Source organism: Dendrobium catenatum, unplaced genomic scaffold (assembly GCF_001605985.2).
Source record: "Dendrobium catenatum unplaced genomic scaffold, ASM160598v2 fragScaff_scaffold_133, whole genome shotgun sequence".
NCBI classification, from domain to species: domain Eukaryota; kingdom Viridiplantae; phylum Streptophyta; class Magnoliopsida; order Asparagales; family Orchidaceae; genus Dendrobium; species Dendrobium catenatum.
The window spans coordinates 7,295,303-7,314,508 of NW_021318595.1; the positions used below are offsets into that span (position 1 = coordinate 7,295,303).

Genomic DNA, 19,206 nt, shown 5'->3' on the forward strand with positions numbered 1-19,206 from the left:
AGTTTTTTATTGCTTTTTAAAATATTTTTTAATATAAAAATTCTTAAATTTAATTTTTTTTATATTAGAAAATAATGAGAAAATTGTCCCAAATGAATCCTAAGTAAATATTATGGAATTCGAGGAAAGATCTTGTTCGCACCTTGAATGATTCTTATGTGAGATATGTTGAGTTATAAAATAATTTCCATGGTTATTATTTGTTCCTATGATGGTCATTAAGAGGAATTTTTATTGCGTCTGGTAAAAATACCGAGCATACCGAGTGTACCGAGCACAATACCGAGCACTTTAGTGACGTGGCGTTTTGTTATTGGTTTCCGAATGCATTCGGTAACCTGACGGAATCATTACTCCATTAAGAGGCTTGGGTTTTAACTTTATGTTTTATGTGTAATGTAATGAACTAATTTCCTTTTAATCCTCATGTATTTCAAAATATATTCACTAAGCTTGTCAAGTATTATTGTATAAATTTAATTAAATTAAAGATGAGTGCTTTATTTATACAATTATATTGATGTGTATTTTTTATATTTACATAATCATCATTGATTTAGGCTTTATTTGGGATGGTTTTTGATTTTTCTATTGCTTTTTATGAAGTAATTTTTTAATACAAAAATTTAGAAATTAAAAATTTGTGTGTTAAAAGCTGCTTTAAAAAGTAATAAAAAATATGTCTCAAATGAAGTCTTAATGTATTATTATATTTTATAGATAAATTATATATTGTTTGTTTTCTTTTTGCATTGTTATGTACATGAGAATATAAAGATTTCTCATTGAATTCTAAAGCTTTATTTGGAATAATTTTATATCACTATTTTTTATTAGTTCAAATCTTCGAAAGAATTCAGAATAACTAAGCTGATTCATGTAGCCGACCCCACGTAGTGGGATAAAGGCTTGATGTTGTTGTTTGTTGTTGTATGGACATGAGAATATAAAGAATTCTCATTGAATTCTAAAGCTTTATTTGGGATAATTTTATATCACTATTTTTTATTAGTTCCAATCTTCAAAAGAATTCAGAATAACTAAGCTAAAATTTCTTTTCCATGTTCAAATCTTCAAAAGAAGAAATTGAAATGTTAGCTAATCATCTTTATTCAACATCATTAATGAAAGAAATTAATTAATTGTACCAAAATGTAAATCCAATCTCACATCCTATTCAACAAAAAATAAATAAAATAATAATATAATAGCTTATCTAGAAGAAGAATCTTTGAAATATGCATTGAAGCCGCTGGATTTTGCCTCGAAATCCAAGTCCGTGGCTTCCTCGTGGGGCTTAATTTTCATCGTACCAAAAATTGGATCACAACAACATTCAACACATGCCAACTAAGTAAAAGTTTCGTCAAAAAAAAAAAATAAATAAATAAATATCTTTTGACTATGGGTTTATATATCCGTTCTGGATCATTTTACTCTTCATTAATGTAAAAAATAATTTATTGTTATGGCGATTTTAGTTATCGAGTAGAAGCACAAATAATTTTTGATGAGGTTGTAAATGCTCGTTGGAAGCAATTTGAATAATTCTCAGGTAATTGAAAGAATTTACAATAAGAAATTGATCGGTCTTACCAACTAAAAAAAGCAAGAGCAGTTCAGAGATCAAAGACGCCTGTGTTACCAAAATCAACTTGAGTTACCAAATTACAACTACATTAACTACATTTGAGGGTAACATTCTAATGAAGATTTAAAATTTTGAGCTCAATTACTGGTCGAAACCTCTAAAGAATCTAAATAACGGAGAACGGTCTCAATATTATCATTTTTATCTTTCAAGAGGGTATTTAATAAAATATATTTTTAATTGAAGAGATTGTACGTGGGATTCGTTAAGAACATCCTATTCTTGTTGATCAAAAACCTCAAAATAGAGAATATCTGAAGACTCATGGTAAAATATATATATCATAGTTATTGAATATGAGTATCATCACAATCTACGAGCTCTTATATATGGATTGTATCTTTAGATTATCAATATTCTTTTTTTTTTTTTGTATAAAAAATATTTCATCTAAAAAAAAAACTTCTAGAAGGCACACCTATGAGATAGCTTTGATGAAAAGCTAGTAATAAATATGATCCTTACTAGAAAACCCTATAAGGGCAAGTAATAGATAAGATCTCCACTTGTATCTCCAAAAAAGGCACACCTAAGAGGTAGCCTTGATGGTATGCACTAGAGTAACTCTATAAGAAAATAGGGCAAATTATTAGGTGCAAAGTCTGGATGTGGTCTGGAGACCAATAAAAATGCGCCACGTGAGCAACTGGTTGAGAGAATCTTCACTTATTTAAAAATCGCAGAAGGTCAGAAGATAAATGTCTCAAAAAGTAAAGAATTATTCACAAATCTTAGGTGTATATATATGAAAAATCATAGAAGGTAAAAGTATATAAAATTTTTTAGAAGACATGATCTCTAAAGAAGGTATAAATTTACTTAAAATTTTAGAAGGCATAAATCTAAAAAATCTAAGAAGATAAAAGCCTCATAAATTATAGATAGACCAAAATATCAATAGGCTAAAACCCTTGAAGAGTATAGGTTTCTCTAGTTTTCAAAGAAATTAAAGGCTGCAAGCCTCAAAAGGGTACATGTTTCTCCGATTCTCAAAGAATCCCAGAAGGCCATGAACCTCATAATATATAGGTTTCTTCAATTCTCCAAAAATCATCTAAAACTAAAAGCCTCAAAAAGACCTTATCATGTAAGGAACTAAGTGTTGACTGTAACTGCTCCGAACAAAAAAAAAAAGAAAGAGACTCAACCGTTCATCCCACCGACATACCCGATCGGACACGACGGTTCAACCACCGTAAATTATAGATAGACCAAAATATCAATAGGCTAAAACCCTTGAAGAGTATAGGTTTCTCTAGTTTTCAAAGAAATTAAAGGCTACAAGCCTCAAAAGGGTACATGTTTCTCCGATTCTCAAAAAATCCCAGAAGACCATAAACCTCATAATATATAGGTTTCTTCAATTCTCCAAAAATCATATAAAACTAAAAGCCTCAAAAAGGCCTTATCATGTAAGGAACTAAGATCATTATGTTTCAGTAGGGGGGCAATATTTTCTATCAAGAATCGAATATTTCAAGAATATCTTAATGTCATATAGGGAACTTAATTTCTTCCACGGAAATAATTCTCATGCACAAATTTGAAGCATTCTTACATAAAATGAAGATTTCATTACTTTCAACATATTGAAAAATATATAATGATTAGATTTATATTATGTCAAATTATAATGATCTCCAAACTAATGCATCAACTTTCAACAAGCGATTTCTTCCCACTTAAAATTTGATGCAACGATATGAATTTTATCTTCAAAACATCCCAAATGATTCTAATGGCTTTAATATTAATACTTGTGCTTGGAATCATCACTATTAAGTTGAAAGTCAAATTTTATGATTTAAAGTGCTTTCTTCAACATCATCTTCATATGATCACTTCTATATCAAATTTTGATAGTCGTTACCTTTCTATTAAGGAGAAAATTGTAGATTTCAAATGGGGTGAAAATTTCTTTCAAATAGAGAGTCAAACTCCTATTGAGAGGAAGGCTGAAGCTTCGTCATAGATATTAAAAAACTTGGGTGTCACTCACAACACTACCTATAAACTGGTTCATTACTCATGATAGAGAGAAAACAAAAGCTTGTGAAGGGAGAATATTTTGCATATACAATCGAACATTAGTTCTTTTAGAATATAGGATCAAAACCTATTGAAAAACCTGAATTTTTCTCGCAGCTTCAAAAGATAATTCGTTAGTCTTAAAGGATGAGCACTTAAGCATGTAAGGTAGATACATATTGTCTATCTTCGAGGAAGATATTTTACTAAAATTTACAAATAAAGATTTATATATTTTTATGAAAAAAGTGGAAAGCTTCTTTTAAGAGAAAGAATTGGAGACTACAAGAAGGGGATAAGAAATCTCCTACTCTTACGGATGAGTATTTATAGCTCAATGAGGAGGGCTAGAAGTTAAAAAATTTGCAATATTCTAATAAAAAAATTCTCTTAAATAAATAAGATAGAGAAAACCTAAAAAATCTCTCTAAGAGGGGAGAGAGAGAGAGAGATTTAAAAAATAAAGAAAAGTTTTTCTTAAAAAAAAAACCCACTAGAAGGCATAGAAGCATTGGCAAGCCCTAATATCGCCACTGGCCAGCTTAATTTGAGTTCAATTTCAAGATGAAACAAGCTTATTCTAGTCTTTTTGGGCCCCTGAAATAAATTTTTGATATTTCAATCTCAATTTTGTCACATTTAAAAGTCTAACAAAATATTTATTATCAAATTTGAGCAAAAATTAGCAACAATTTTTTAAAAATAATTTTTACTTTAATGGATACATCGATTTTATGAAAAATGTAAAATTAAAATTAAGACTATTTTTCTTGATTCATGCAACTAAGGAGAGGTCTACATTGACCTCTAAGCAGTGCTCACACCTCATAATTTTGTCAAAATTAAAATTTTATATGACAATATTTTTAAGGATTTAAGAAATATTTTTGAAGTAATAGACTATATATATATAATTTTATTTATTTATTGAGTAAGGTTTGATCACTAGCTTATTCTGTTTTGCTACATTTCTGTTTTTTGGGAAAAGTTTTGCTACATTTCTACCCCTGTATTTTTGCGTCATCTACTCTATTTCTTCTCCCTGCTCCCCTCTCTCCCTCACTTTCTCTTCCCAAACTAAAAAAGAAAAAAGAAATTTTTGGTGAAATTTCAGTGCTTCTGTAGAGATAAAATGCACCGGTGATGATCAAAATGGCTTCTTTCTAAGGTTCCGTTCAGCGGTGAATTGTGGGGGTTTTTTTTTGTTTGTAAGGGGGTTGAATTAGGGGAGATGGCTGCGGTTGCGGAGAGCTCGATCGGAGTAGACGATCAGTTCATCCACCGCAAGCCCTCTTCTTGCAATCAGGAGATGGAGTATCAGAGGGATGTGAGGAAGCTGGTAGACCTTCTTTCGAAATTGAATCCATCGGCTAAGGAGTTCTTCCCGTCGTCTTACATGCCCCACCGCGCAAAATCTGATGGTCGGCTCTCTGCTGATGCGCCGGTCTTCGTTGCGTCGATCGATTATTATAATAGCAACAATGGGTATAGTAGTAAGGATTCAAGTAGTGATGGATCTCCCAATAATCAGCTGTTTAATCGAAGGGTACGGCTGTGATTTTTGCATCTTAGGTTAGATAATTTTATAGGGTCGACCAAAAAAAAAAAACTAATTTGATAAAAGCAATCATTTCAGAAATCTATGATTTTGCATTGCAATGTGGAATTTTGCCCTCCGTTTAGTTTTGGTAATTACATCACAGCTCTTGTTATAGTAATTTGGGATTTTATGCAGAGGAGGAATGTATATAACCAAGGGAGGAGGATGAATGAAAGGGTGAGAAGAGCTGAAAGGGATGAAAGCATTAGACGAACAGTTTATGTTTCTGATATAGATCTCAATGTGAGCAATCCGGAAGATGGATATCTCCCTTTTCATACTTCCTTTTTTTCTTTTTTACGTGTTAGATAAAGGCTTTTGCTTGCCCTATTTTTACTGGCATTGATGATCGTGTTGCATTGATCAGGTCACTGAAGAGCGCCTTGCTGAACTATTTGCTGGTTGTGGTCAAGTAAGTGCTTGGATAATCACTTTTTTAAACTTTATTGTAGATGAATATGGCGTTGTCTTCATGAAAGGTTTTCCTCTATTCGATTTCTTGCTGTTTCCGGGTAGTTTTAAATGACTTTTCATACATTTGTTTGCTTTAGTCATTTGTTTTTTTGCTTAACAAATGCTAAATTTATGATAGAGCTATTTGTTTTGGAGAGATTATTCTGTGCGGACGCCGAACGCAGCTCAACATCCGAACACCAATCAGAATGAACCAAGTCAGTCATACCTAGCTGCGGTGCCGAGCAATACCCACGCTCGGTACCGCGGTATTGAGCCGCGGCCTTTGGCATCCAAACGGGGTTCTGCTTCCGCACAGAATAATTTTTCTTTGTTGTGAGACATTTGATGGCAATTGCATTAAGTAGGCTTTCTTGCTTAGAAAATAATCAATTTGCTAACATATGGTAGAACCCATCTAATTTTCTTAGCACTTTTCGATGTTGATTAATGGTATATTTTTTGCTCTGTCCTTAAGTTATATCTCACAAATTCTATCTTCCACTTCCACATTTGTTTTTGTTCTTTTCATGAATGGTAAATGCAACTGCCCATGATTTGGTTGCCTTAAATTTTATATCAGCTTTTAGCAAGATGCGGGTAGCTCTCTTATGCATTTGGATGCCTACATATTGATTGTGATGGTACTCATATTCGCAAATTGGCTTAGGATCATGTTCCATGCCTCTTTTTTCCCCATTTTCCCTTCTAAATGGCATCGTTCTCTACTAATAGAACTTTTTATTATTACATTTTTATGTTCATTTTATATTTTGATCTTGATAAATTGTTGTTTAATCATAAAGGTAGCATCCAGTGTTTAGTTTTCTACTTATAACTGCTGTAAATTATTTGCATCTACCAATACTTTGAAATTGTGGAAATGATAAAGTAATGATCTGAAAATGTTATCCTCTGTTTTTCTTCTTTTTTATTTTTCTTTTTTCTGAATGTTACCAATTAAATGCAGTTAAAATTTCTAGAGAGTTATTGGTTAAGCTTGATGCTAAAAGTCTCTATTTGGATTTTTTTTAGCTAGCATGCATGGTACTGGTATGCTTCTTAGATTAAAGATTGCAATTTGTTTCTGTTGCTTGGATTGAGTCAATTTGTGTGTTTACATACTTCTAGGTTTTTATGATTTTACACTGCTATGACTAGGCGACTGGTTGAGCTAGTTATAAGTCATATTTGGCAGCGGATACCAATGGCCTTTTTCATGTTGAGTTGATGTTTACCCAATTATCAATGACTCTAGGCTATCTCATCCTCACCACAGGGCTTAATTTTACCATCTACATGCCTAGTATTTATAGCTGGTACCATAGGGCTGATGGAATTGCCTTGATAAGAGATTTAAAATATAGTAATTGTTGTGCTTTGTGCATGAAAAAATCATGTCTAGCATCAATAATCATGTATTGTTTCAGATGTATTTTCCTGTTCTATGGCAATAAGGATTGGGTTAGATGTTATTTTGGTCACAACCACTCATAATTGCCTCTCTTGTAATGATTGATTATGTAATAGAATGGATTTTTCTTAATCAGGAGTAACACTTGGACATAATTATGTTCATTTGACCATTCCTCTAGTTGCCTTTTAAGAAATTGATCATTTGAAGAATTTGCATAACTTTGCATAATAGAACTCTTTGATTTTAATCAACTTAAGTTATTGTTTCTCTGTAGGCCCAGCTCGTTACTTTTCAATAGAAACCTCAAAATAATTTTTTTCCATGTGGTGATTCGACACCCTAGTCTACAATTTTATATTGAACCCTCATACTTTTTGAGATTAAAGGCATGTGGTCCTCTGTGGCTATATCGGTTGATTAAATATGTTTGATTGTTTAGGAAGGTTCTATTTATGTTATCGTGGCTAGAACTATTTAAGGGGGAGTTTTGATTAAGGTTAGGTATCATGCTATTGCTAAGTTTTATGTTCATAGTGTTTGTTGTGAGTTTCTAGCGGCGTCTAGATCTTGTGGGAGAGATCATCTACCTCTCTAATAGTAGATCACATCTATATTGCTTTCATATTACAGAAATAATACAAAATCAGCCACTATTTTGGGCATTCCTGCAGTTTTCTATTGATTGGTTTGTTGTTTTTACATTGGAGACGTATTAGTAACCATGCGGAAAAATCTTACAATAAATTAAACTGGGGCACCAGAATAACTCCAAATAGTGGCATAAGAAATAGCAACAGCGAACCCATACCATGGCACTTGAAGTACATAAGTAGCGACAACGAGCTCATACCATAAACACCAAATAGTGACAGCTACTTGATAAAGTGAAACAAAAATTTCACAAATAGTGACAGCATGCAATTCAGCAAGTCCTCTAAATCTGTAACATTGTAAAGCAAAATTGGACACTATTTAATTGGCATCATGCAAGTAAACACTGCCATTATCATAATGCGGAACTTGACAATATCTGTGAACTAAATTAATATGTTCCTAGGCCAAATCATAAAGATCAACCTAATATTAAAAAATTATTACATGCATGCCAAACTATAGAAATTACAAACTGAATAAAATAACAAAACTAATGAAATCAAATAAAAGTGCATAGATCGTTGCTCTTGATTTGATACTTCCTATAAGAATATATATGAGAAATTTGTATCAAATCTACCTAGCTTGGAAAAATTCAGCTATGATGACTTTAACATTTGATATTCATCAAGTAAATTATGACCCAAGTTTTGTTTCCAGCAAAGTAATACATCAGTCTTACAAATAAATTTTGTCTTGCAGTGAGCAAAATATGGATGGAATCCTCCATCAATTATGGATAGATCTCATTCATAATTGTCTTATGAGTAAATTGTATAGAACTATTTGGCTTAAGGTAGAAAGAAAGAAGAATCTAAGGAATTGACAATAGATTTATAAAAATAAGGTCAAATTAGATACATTAAAAACTAAATTAATATAGGTATTTCCTTGAATTTTTAATTTGTATGTAACTATGTATTAATTTTATTGCATTGTTAAATTTTAAATGGCCCTGTCTTTCTCACATTTACTTTTTTAAAGGTTCTTGATGAATTTTTTTTTGAATTTAAATGCACTATGACTTTATTGCCATATGTAAACTATGCATACCTTCAATTCACATCAGCTAGGCTTGTGCTCAATAGGAAGCTCATCAAGATGTATAGTTTTTACGTTGAAATCATGACAGACTCAAATAGGCTCATTCTAATCAACTTATTAACAAATGAATTGTATGCAACCTCAATTATACATAATATCAAATTTCATCTATGTAATAGATCTCTTAAGCTCCAATTACTACTTCATCTTGCATTCGTGATAAGTAATGAAAATTTAAGTTTTGTTCTTATTTCATCCAAAGGTTTTTTAATTACTTATAAATATTACATCCCGATAAAAAATAATTATTTTAGGGAATTCATGCAATTTAACCACCTCATTAAGCTATTGTTTAATAATGTGAGATGCATCAATAGTTTTATGACTTAATATGAATGAGTCGTTTTAAAAAAGAGATCATGCAGTGCGATAATAAAATCTTAGATTTTCTAGTAAACTCAACCCAATATCCATTCTAATATTATCGTTCAATGGTTTATAAAGAATTGGAAAATGTACATCTAACCTGCGCGCGTCTCGCGCGGCTTCCGCCCAGGCGGAAGTTTTCTCTGTTGTTTTTGCGATTTTGCCCGTGAACCGGTCCCGCCTGGACCGGTCTAATAGTTTCCTACCTTGAGCAAACTAAATAATCCTATATTGTGTGTACCACATCCCTTTTTAAACTTAGCCATAAATTTTTATCTTCAATGATTGCAATGGTCTCATTCCTATCAAAATGTCAATAAAAACTCTTAGCATGTGGTTATAAATAAAAATATTTATGATTTGTTTGATGAATCAGAAATACAAAGATGAGATAAATAGCGATCTTCATATATATAATCTTCATTATGAAAAAATAAATTATTATTTAAGTCTGGGTGAATCTTACTATATAAGTGACATACTCTTTTTTTAAATGATCAAAACCAGTCACCTTAACTTGTTTTATATGTAGGATGATAAAAACTCTACTTAATGCATTAGCAGGCTTATTCTCATTTCAGACACAAGGTTTGAGAACAAAAGAATATTTCTATATAAACTCAGCCACTTAGCATGTATGTCCTAATTTCTCTTAAGAACTAAAATATTTAAAAGCTTGATAATCAGAGTACAATACAAACTTTTTTAGATAGTAGATAATGTCTCTAATAAATAAGAGCTTGCATAATAATATGGGAGTAATATTTTTGTTTAGTTTCAACTAGGGGTGTCAATTTCGGGTCACGGGTCGGGTTCGGGTCGAACCCGAAACTGACCCGGCACTATTCGGGTCAACCCGGACCAGACCCGTTTTTGTATACGGGTTAGTTTTGCGGACCCGAACTCGACCGTTTTTTTGAAACGGGTCGAAAACCTGAACCCGAACTCGACCCGCTTTGGGTTCGGGTCAACTCGAACCCAAAATTTTTGGGTCGGATTCAGGGTGGGTTTTCGGGTCGGGTCCAATATTGACACCCCTAGTTTCAGCCAATTTCTCAATTGAGAATGCAATAAGATGTTCTTTCTGACTTATCACTCATGCAATAACAACTTTCAATGTGTTAAAATAAACCTTAAGCACCTTCTTAAAATTGATTAACTTAAGCACAAAAACATTTATAAGTTTGTCTTTGATCTCAATAAAAATATGCTCAGAGAATTTAGTTTGTTTGAATTCTCCTTTCTTCTGAATATTACTAAATAGAGTCCTGAAAATATTAAGTCTTTTAATGAATCTCCTATAAAAAGCATGCAAATAAGAAAAATTTTGACTATCATATATATTAGTAGGTTTTGACCAATTATTAATCACTTTGATCTTATAATGATGAATATACTATTCATCTCTAAGTACAAGAAATCCTATTAAGATAATATATGGAGTCACAAAACAACATTCTTTAGATTTAAATATAATTTCACAGCTTGTAAAACATCAAATACCCTCTTAAAATGTACCAAATGATTGCCTTGTGTCTAGTTATATATTAAAATATCATCAAAACAAACAACAAAAAAGTGAAAAACTTTTCAATAGAAAGCAGTGAAACATGTTTATTATCCTTGTGTAGGTACTAAATGCATTAGTTAATCTAGAAAAATCAACAATCATTCATATTATTCATGTTTGATCTTAAGGCAAATTTTCACTTATCATTTTTATTTGAACTTAATGATAGTCATTTCTCAAATCAATTTTAGAAATATCATAACACCGTTCATCATCTATATCATCCAATGAGCTATAAGAAATTTATATTTAATGTTGATTTTGTTGATGACTCTACTATACACATACATGTCAACTCCCATCTTTTCTAGTTATAAGCAAAACTATATAACACATAGACTCATGTTTTCCCCGATAAATCCCTTTACTAACTTGCATTTGTTGACTTGCCTCTTAAGCTCAGCATGTTTAGCTTGATTCTTCCTATAACCAGACAAATTAGGCAATGATGATTCAAGAACTGAAGTTATGACATGATGTATGCTACTAAATGATTGTAATTCATTAGAAAGCTCATCAGAACAAATATATTGAAAATCAACCAATACTTGTTTAACATTATCAGGCAAAATCAGAACCCCCAATGCGCATCATTAAATTCATTATCTATCAAAGCATACATCACATCCTCCTACCGATTTTTTAAATGCATGTTTACTCAAAAATATGCAAAGATCTTTTTGCATTACATGTCACCAGATTTTATTATTACAGTTAGCTAACTGAATAGGAATTAAACTTGTTTAGATACAAAAATAGCAATTTTATCCACTCTGGCTATCTTATAAGGTTATGTATCTGATTCATGTTTCAAATTCACATGGTTAAGAACATATTTAGAGACAACATGCATTGAACTAAGGACTTTTGATTAATTGTTATATTGTTAATTTGATCATTAGAATGTTGGAAGTTGTCATGTTGGAACGAAGGAGAGAAACTTATTATGTTAAACTTAGTTGATGTCTTAATATAATTTTCTATATTATATTCTTCATTTGATTTTGATATCTTATGTTAGTTTGACTTATTGATTTGTGCATTGCACTCGAGTTCTTAAAATTTGTTACGTATACTTACGGCTTATATAGTATTTTACTTGATTTAAACGTAAATTTGTTACTTATTATATTGAAATGTTAATTTTTCATTGTGTTATATATTAATTGTTATGATATTACTATATTACTTCTTACCTTCATTTTTTTTAACTTTACCAATTATCGTTAGGCTTATACTTCAAAACATCTTGAGGATTATGTCTCAATTCACATACAAAAACCATCTCAATATTCAATTACGTATTTTTTAATATTGTGTTGAAGGAACTGAATTGAAATTAGTTTTCATGTACTTGTTTGGTTTAGGAGGAATTGAGCTATAAATATTTTTTATTTCAAATCGAGTTGATTGATAAGATTAGAGGAGTTAATGAAAAACTTAAATTATAAAGGTCAATCTTAGAATCTAAAGGTTTTTGTTTGAGTATATCTAAAACCCAACACATTGATTGTAATTTTAGTACTAATAGATCTAGTTCTGGGATTGTGATATTGGTTGATCAAGTCATTAAAAAGAGTGCATGTTTTAGATCAGATTTATTGTTCAAAGAGATGGTGAAATAGATGGGAACATTATTAGTAGAATTCAAGTTGGATGGTTAAAGTGGAGAAATTCATCGGGCCTATTGTGTGATTGAAAGTACCCCTCAAATTTAAAAAAAAAATGATAAGATGGTGATGAGACTTACAATGTTTTATTGCTCAAAAGGTTGATTATTAGAAGAGAAGCCTAAAATTAAGTTAGTGTTGCAGAGATAGGTGGATGAATGGTTTTATACTTAGAGATAGAATGTGAAATGATTATATGCATAAAAGGTTGGAGTAGCTTCATTGGTAGATAAGACTAGAGAGACTCGCTTTAGATGATTTGGTCACATAAAACATCAACCTTCTAATGACCCTCTTAGGAGAGTAGATGTTTTAAAATCGGCCTATGTTGAGAAAGGTAAAGATAGACCTAAAAAGATTTGGTAAGTATTAAAAATGGCATTTTTTTATTAGATGTAAATCATTGAATGAGAATTTGACTCTTAATAGGACACAATAGAGAAAAAGATTCAATGATTCATGTAGATGATCCAACATAGTCAAATAATGACTTTTTGTTGTTGTTATTTTTGTAGATCAGGTTGATGAGAAATTGAAATTTTTATTCTTGTGAAGGATATGTTTGTCACGATAAAGACATATTAAATTGTATTTGCATTTTCTTCAATTCCTTCAAACCAAAAATGTTATTGGGCCAAAAAAAAATGGCATAACATTAGATGCATCAAACACTAGATCATTACAAGTCATGGTGCTTCTATAGAAAATTGCTGAAGTTTTTTTACTGTGAAGGAAAGCGTTAAAAGTTTTTTGACCAGACCATACATTCATAACTGGTCTTCAGACTCCCACTAAAATTCATCTATGAATCAGGTCTTGAAACTCATTTATCTAGTTTGATTTTCATCAAACTAGCCCATATAATTCCATTGAAAATGTTCCTCCTAAATTGTAATGTTTAAAAGATAAATGACTGCTGTATCTTAATAACACAAGTAAATTAGGTTAATGTAACCTGGGGAAACTTCTGCAGAATAGCTTCTTTTATCTCTTATGGACTATGATCACAATTTAGCTTTTCTCAGAAGCACGCAGTTCTTTTACTTGATGTTTTTATTAAGGACATCTAGCACCTTTTATGAAACTTCATTGTATGCTATCAAGAAATAAATAAACACGGCCCCTTCACACAAATTCGCAAACAGAAAAAGATTATCATTAAATATCATTCAGGTAAAGATGATACTATTTATTTTCTTTCAAATATGATTGGTTTGTATTCCATACACAAAATTTTAATGCTCTTATTGTTCTGGAATTCTAATTCTGAAGGTAGTTGACTGTCGGATCTGTGGTGACCCACACTCGATTCTCCGTTTTGCATTCGTAGAGTTTGCTGATGAGGGTAAATTCATCTAACAATTTGTGCTCGGCTAGTTTTGCATTTAACAGATCATTGTACAATTTTCTTAAAAAATATTAACACCATTATGCTGGCAGAGGGTGCTAGAGCAGCTTTGAATATTGGTGGAACCATGCTAGGTTACTATCCTGTCAAAGTTTTACCTTCAAAAACTGCAATTTTGCCAGTGAATCCCAAATTTCTTCCTCGGGTGTGCATTTTGAACTTGCTTTCATTTATTTCTGTGCTTAGTAAAATTTCACTACCTTCTTTTTTTCATTTCATATACATGCATTTTTTCATATTGGCTACTTATTGTTGAAATTATCACAGTCCAACGATGAAAGAGAAATGGTTGTGAGAACTGTATATTGTACAAACATAGACAAGAAGGTGAGTACTTTTCTGTTCTTGAAGATGACGGCTGCTCGTTGATATATTAAGGCTTCATTTGGGACGGCTTTCTTACTTCTTCTTAAAGCAGCTTTTTAGTTAAAATTTTTAATTTTTATACGAGAAAGCTGCTTCAAAAAACAATAAAAAAGCCGTCCCAAACGCAGCCTAAATCTGGCAATTGTTCACATAGAATTCTCATTCGGACTCGACTGGCCACAATTCAGATTTCAATTGCATTCATTGATTTAGTTATGGATATTATTTATCTTGGGATAATAGATCCATGCTTGAACATAAATTCAGTCTGCAGTTTTGGTGATTTTCTGATATTTCCAGTATGGATTCTCTTCTTCTGCAGGTTACTCAGTCAGAAGTGAAACGTTTTTTTGAACATGTCTGCTGTGGAGAGGTAAGGACTCTCGCATTTTTGCTCTTACTCATTTTGGTGATTTCTTGATTATTTAAAGAAAATGTGTTTCTCCTTAGCAGGTTTCCCGTCTAAGACTTCTTGGAGATAATGTGCACTCAACTAGGATAGCCTTTGTTGAGTTTGTTCGGGTAAATTTTCATACATTTCATTTCATTTGGTCTACCACCAGAATCTCAATACCATTTAATGCGTCTGTTTCAACGTGACATGGGGTTAAACCTGCATGATATGTAGTGCAAATAAAATATATATTTTGTGCACCGCATGATTTAATAAACTATAGTTAGACTAATTATGTTATATGAATTCGACTATTAGGCTATAACGAAGGTTGATAATCATATATATTGTGGAAGAAACGTGAATTCTATGATAGATGTGGTAAGATTAATAAGGATGTGGTGGTAAAATAAGTAGTAGAGAGAATTTGTGAGATTGTATATATTCAAGATAAGGTGAGAGAATATATATTTTGGTGATTAGAGCATGTACAACTGGGGTAGAAGTCACAATAATTAGATATATATACATAACTAATATGAAGTTGTGTAATAACATTTTCACAAATTTCAGCTATACCTCATATGGCACTTAACAAGAATGAACAAAGGTCTAATGATAGAGAGTGATGATAATTATGATATTTGAAAATGTTTTATAGATACAGGGGCGGAACCAACCTTAATTTTCAGGGGGGGCAAGCTTATAAGTAAATGTATAGATAATTGGTTTTTTTTTTTTTTTGAGAATTATTTTATATATATAGTTTTAGTGACTAATGATTCTTTGTACTTGAGTACTTAATATATTTTGAAAATATCATCAACATTTTGTTCATATACTGGATCGTAGTACGTTTTGCATATATGTCGGGGGTCCAAGGGGGCAGTGCTCCTAGTGGGGTTCGACATGTAATAAATAATTTTTAGGGGGGGGGGAATTTGCTAAAGGGACTAGTATTCTAAATTTTTTAGGGGAGAGGGTAATTGGCCTTAAGAACTCTTATAATAATAAGACTAAAAACCCTTGTAATAGAGATCACATTTACTAAAAATCTACGAAGATCTTGTTACACAACATGATTTCGATATTAACTCTTTGGATTTTGTTTTCTTGTTCCTCTTCATTGCCAGGCTGGAGTGTGCCATTCTAGCTACTGAACTGTAGTGGCATAGCCTCCTTGGTTTCTTCCAAATTAGGTATATTACACTCCAATCATCAAATGCTGCAGTTAATCTATGAAGTTTCCGCTTAACAAATTAGGTTTATCTTTTTTTTTTTTTTTTTTTGTCAGGGTTAGTCCATCAAAGACTCCAGTGAGGCCTCGCATCCCTCGCACAGCATCGCATTGACTTAAGGTTTGCTTGAAAAGCTGGATCGATCTACATGTTCAACCGGGAGTAATATTTATATGAAGAGCTGATGAAATGTATGGTTTTTGCCTGAATTTAAAGTTTATCTGAACATGATCATCTTCCAGTTTCTCTCTTTTATGCATTGTGCTGAGACATCTACGGCTTTGTATTTTCTGAAAACTAAGGTGTCTGGTTAGAAGTTAGATGGAATTACAGCCATGCAATGAGTTGATGTTTGAACCAAACCTGATTAAACTTGGTGGTTTTAATCAATCAAATAGATTTTCAACCTGTTAGGTTCTTCTGGAGATTGTTAACTTCTTTTTTTTTTATGTTGTTCATGAAAAAGTGATTGTTTGGTGTCAAATGAAGGATAAATTATTCTATGCGGACACCGGATGTCATACGGGGGCCAATCAGACCCGCCACATCATTTTTTTGGTCGGTATCGGTGCTGGGTAAAGTTGAGTACAGGGTGATGTGGCGCGTTTTGATTAGCCTCCAGACTATTCAGTGTCCGCATAGGATAATTTCTCTAAATCAAGAATGGGAGCACCAAAAATATTTTTTTTTTAAATCTATTCCTCAAGCTAGTTGTTAACCTACTTCCTTGCTCATGTATGCTGACATTAATGTGTGTTATTTTCTTATGTTATATCTTTGTATTTAGTGGCTATTTGGGAATGCAAATTAAAATAAAACAAAAAATGAATAATGAGCGTAGTTGAAATGTTTGGGATTATTTGAATGGGTGTAAAATAGAAATAAGTGATTATTTTTTTTATTTGCCTTGAAGTAATATGAATATAGTATAAAGTTCAATAATGATAGCGGTCAGTGTCAACAATAAATTCTAATAATAATGATATAAAATTTATAATATATTTAAAAATTAATCAAATTTAATAATTTTTAAATGAATCAAAATTAAAATAGATGAATTTTAAATATTTTATTTTATTTTTTTAATTTTAGATCACTTATTAAAATGAATTTAGTAAAATGCTAATTGATTATTTTCTTATAGGAAAGTTAGATCATTTAGATTGCAAAGATTTTAAAGTTATTCCAAGTGAAAAATTATTTACCTAATATCGATTATTAGTTTTGGACTTTAAGATAAAGGGATAGAAAATTAAAAAATAAAGTAAAATAATTTTCTAGGATTAGATTGGGATATCTAAAGAATATTAACAAAAGTATTTTTAAAAATAAGATTTTAGATCTTAAGGTTATGTCTGTGCATGCGATGTTAATATTATGTGGAAAAAGTGGTTGGTGATATTAAGAATATTGCAAAAGATGTACTTGGAGTTTCAAAGGGAAAAACTCCTAAAAATAAAAATAATTGGTGGTGGAATCCAAATGTGTAAGAAAAGATAAAAAATAAGAAGATTTGTTATAGGGAAAGATATAAAGAAGCTCGTAAGGAATCTAAGAAAGCTATTTGCGATGTAAAAAGTTTAGATTTTAATGATTTATATAAAAGATTAGATACTATGGAGGGAAAAAGATATATGTATAAATTAACCAAACAAAGAGATAGTAGTAAAGATTTAGTTCAAGTGAAGTGTATTAAGGATGATATTCAAGAAAGGTGTATGAGATATTTTGCTAAATTTTTTAATGAAGAATGTAAAAATACGATTGACTTTAGCGACTTTAGCACTCTAAATGAAAATAAATATTTTTATTTTTATCAACATATTAGTAAAACTGAAATTAGAGATGATTTAAAGAAAATGAAGTGTGGAAAAGCTATTGGACCTGATGATATTCCAATAGAGATGTGGAAATGCTTAAGAGATGAAGGAATTTCTTGACTTACTAAACTTTTTAATATTGTTTTGAAGACTAAAAAAATGCCATATGAGTGGAGAATGAGTGTCCTATTTTTAAGAATAAAGTTGATGCACATGAGTGTGTGAATTATAGATGAATTAAGTTAATGTGTCATACTTTAAAACTTTGGGAGCGAGTTATGGAGCGTAGGTTGCAGCTTGATACTAATGTTTCTCAAAATCAATTTGGATTCATGTCGGGTAGGTCTACCATGGAAGCCATATATTTATTAGGAGGTTTGATGGAGAAATATAGAAAGAATAAGAATGATCTACATATGATATTTATTGATTTAGAGAAAGCATATGATAAAGTTTCAAGATAAGTGCTATGGAGAGTTCTTGAAAAGAAAGGAGTTAATAACACTTATATTCAAATCATTAAAGATATGTATGCATGAGCTATTACTTGTGTTCAAACACAAGGTGGTTTGACCAAGTATTTTCCTATTTCAGTTGGATTACATCAAGGATCAGCCTTAAATCCATATCTTTTTGCTTTAGTCATGGATGTTCTCACTAAACATTTGCAAGAGAATGTACCTTGGTGTATGTTTTTTGATGATGCTATTCTTCTTGTTGATAAGACTAGAGATGGAGTTGAAGGTAAACTTGAATTATGGAGGTCAACTTTAGAGTCTAAAGGTTTTCGCTTGAGAAGATCTAAAACTAAATATATAGAGTGTAATTTTAGTAGCAATAGACCTAGTGAGGGGATTGTGACTTTGGACGATAATAAGAGTACACGTTTTAGATATCTTGGATCTATCGTTCAGAGTGATGGTGAAATAGATGGGGATATTATCAGTAGAATTCAAGTTAGATGGTTGAAGTGGAGGAATGCATCGGGCTTGTTGTGCAATAGAAAAGTCCCCCTCAAACTTATGGGAAAATTCTATAAGATGGTGGTGAGACCTGCAATGCTTTATGTCGTCGAATGTTAGCCATTAAAAGAGAAGCATAATAGTGTTTGCATAGAGAAGGATGCTTAGGTGGATGAGTGGCTTTACCCTTAAAGATAGGATACGAAATGAGCATATACGTGAAAAGGTTGGAGTAGCTCCAATGGAAGATAAGAGTAGAGAGAGTCGCCTTAGATGATTTGGTCACATTAAACAGAGGCCTTCCGATGACCCAGTTTGGAAAGTTGATGTATTAGATTTGACTTATGTTAAGAAAGATTTAAATGAAGATTTGATTTTTAAAAGGATACAATGACAAAAAAAGGATTCATGTAGCCGACCCCACGTAGTGGGACAAAGGCTTGATGTTGTTGTTGTTTTATTTTTGATCAAATACCCCTGCATTTAAGATATTTATATCATTTTA

The 19,206-nt window shown here is 31.5% G+C and overlaps 1 protein-coding gene across 1 annotated transcript; it reads left to right on the top strand.

The window, feature by feature from the left end:
• The first annotated feature begins 4,643 nt into the window (after window positions 1-4,643).
• On the top strand, window positions 4,644-14,902 carry LOC110103093 (polyadenylate-binding protein-interacting protein 9). The gene is made up of 8 exons (XM_020831660.2): window positions 4,644-5,225; window positions 5,415-5,522; window positions 5,647-5,691; window positions 13,786-13,858; window positions 13,954-14,066; window positions 14,189-14,248; window positions 14,610-14,660; window positions 14,741-14,902. The coding sequence occupies exons 1-8, from the start codon at window positions 4,911-4,913 to the stop codon at window positions 14,885-14,887; spliced, it is 912 nt and encodes a 303-aa protein (XP_020687319.1). The 5' UTR covers window positions 4,644-4,910; the 3' UTR covers window positions 14,888-14,902.
• Window positions 14,903-19,206: the final 4,304 nt, after the last annotated feature.

Coding starts and splice junctions, on each gene's coding strand:
- LOC110103093 (XM_020831660.2), top strand. CDS start 4,911: ATGGCTGCGGTTGCGGAGAGCTCGATCGGAGTAGACGATCAGTTCATC. Junction 13,859..13,953: donor CGTAGAGTTTGCTGATGAGG/GTAAATTCATCT, acceptor TTATGCTGGCAG/AGGGTGCTAGAGCAGCTTTG. Junction 14,661..14,740: donor AACATGTCTGCTGTGGAGAG/GTAAGGACTCTC, acceptor TCTCCTTAGCAG/GTTTCCCGTCTAAGACTTCT.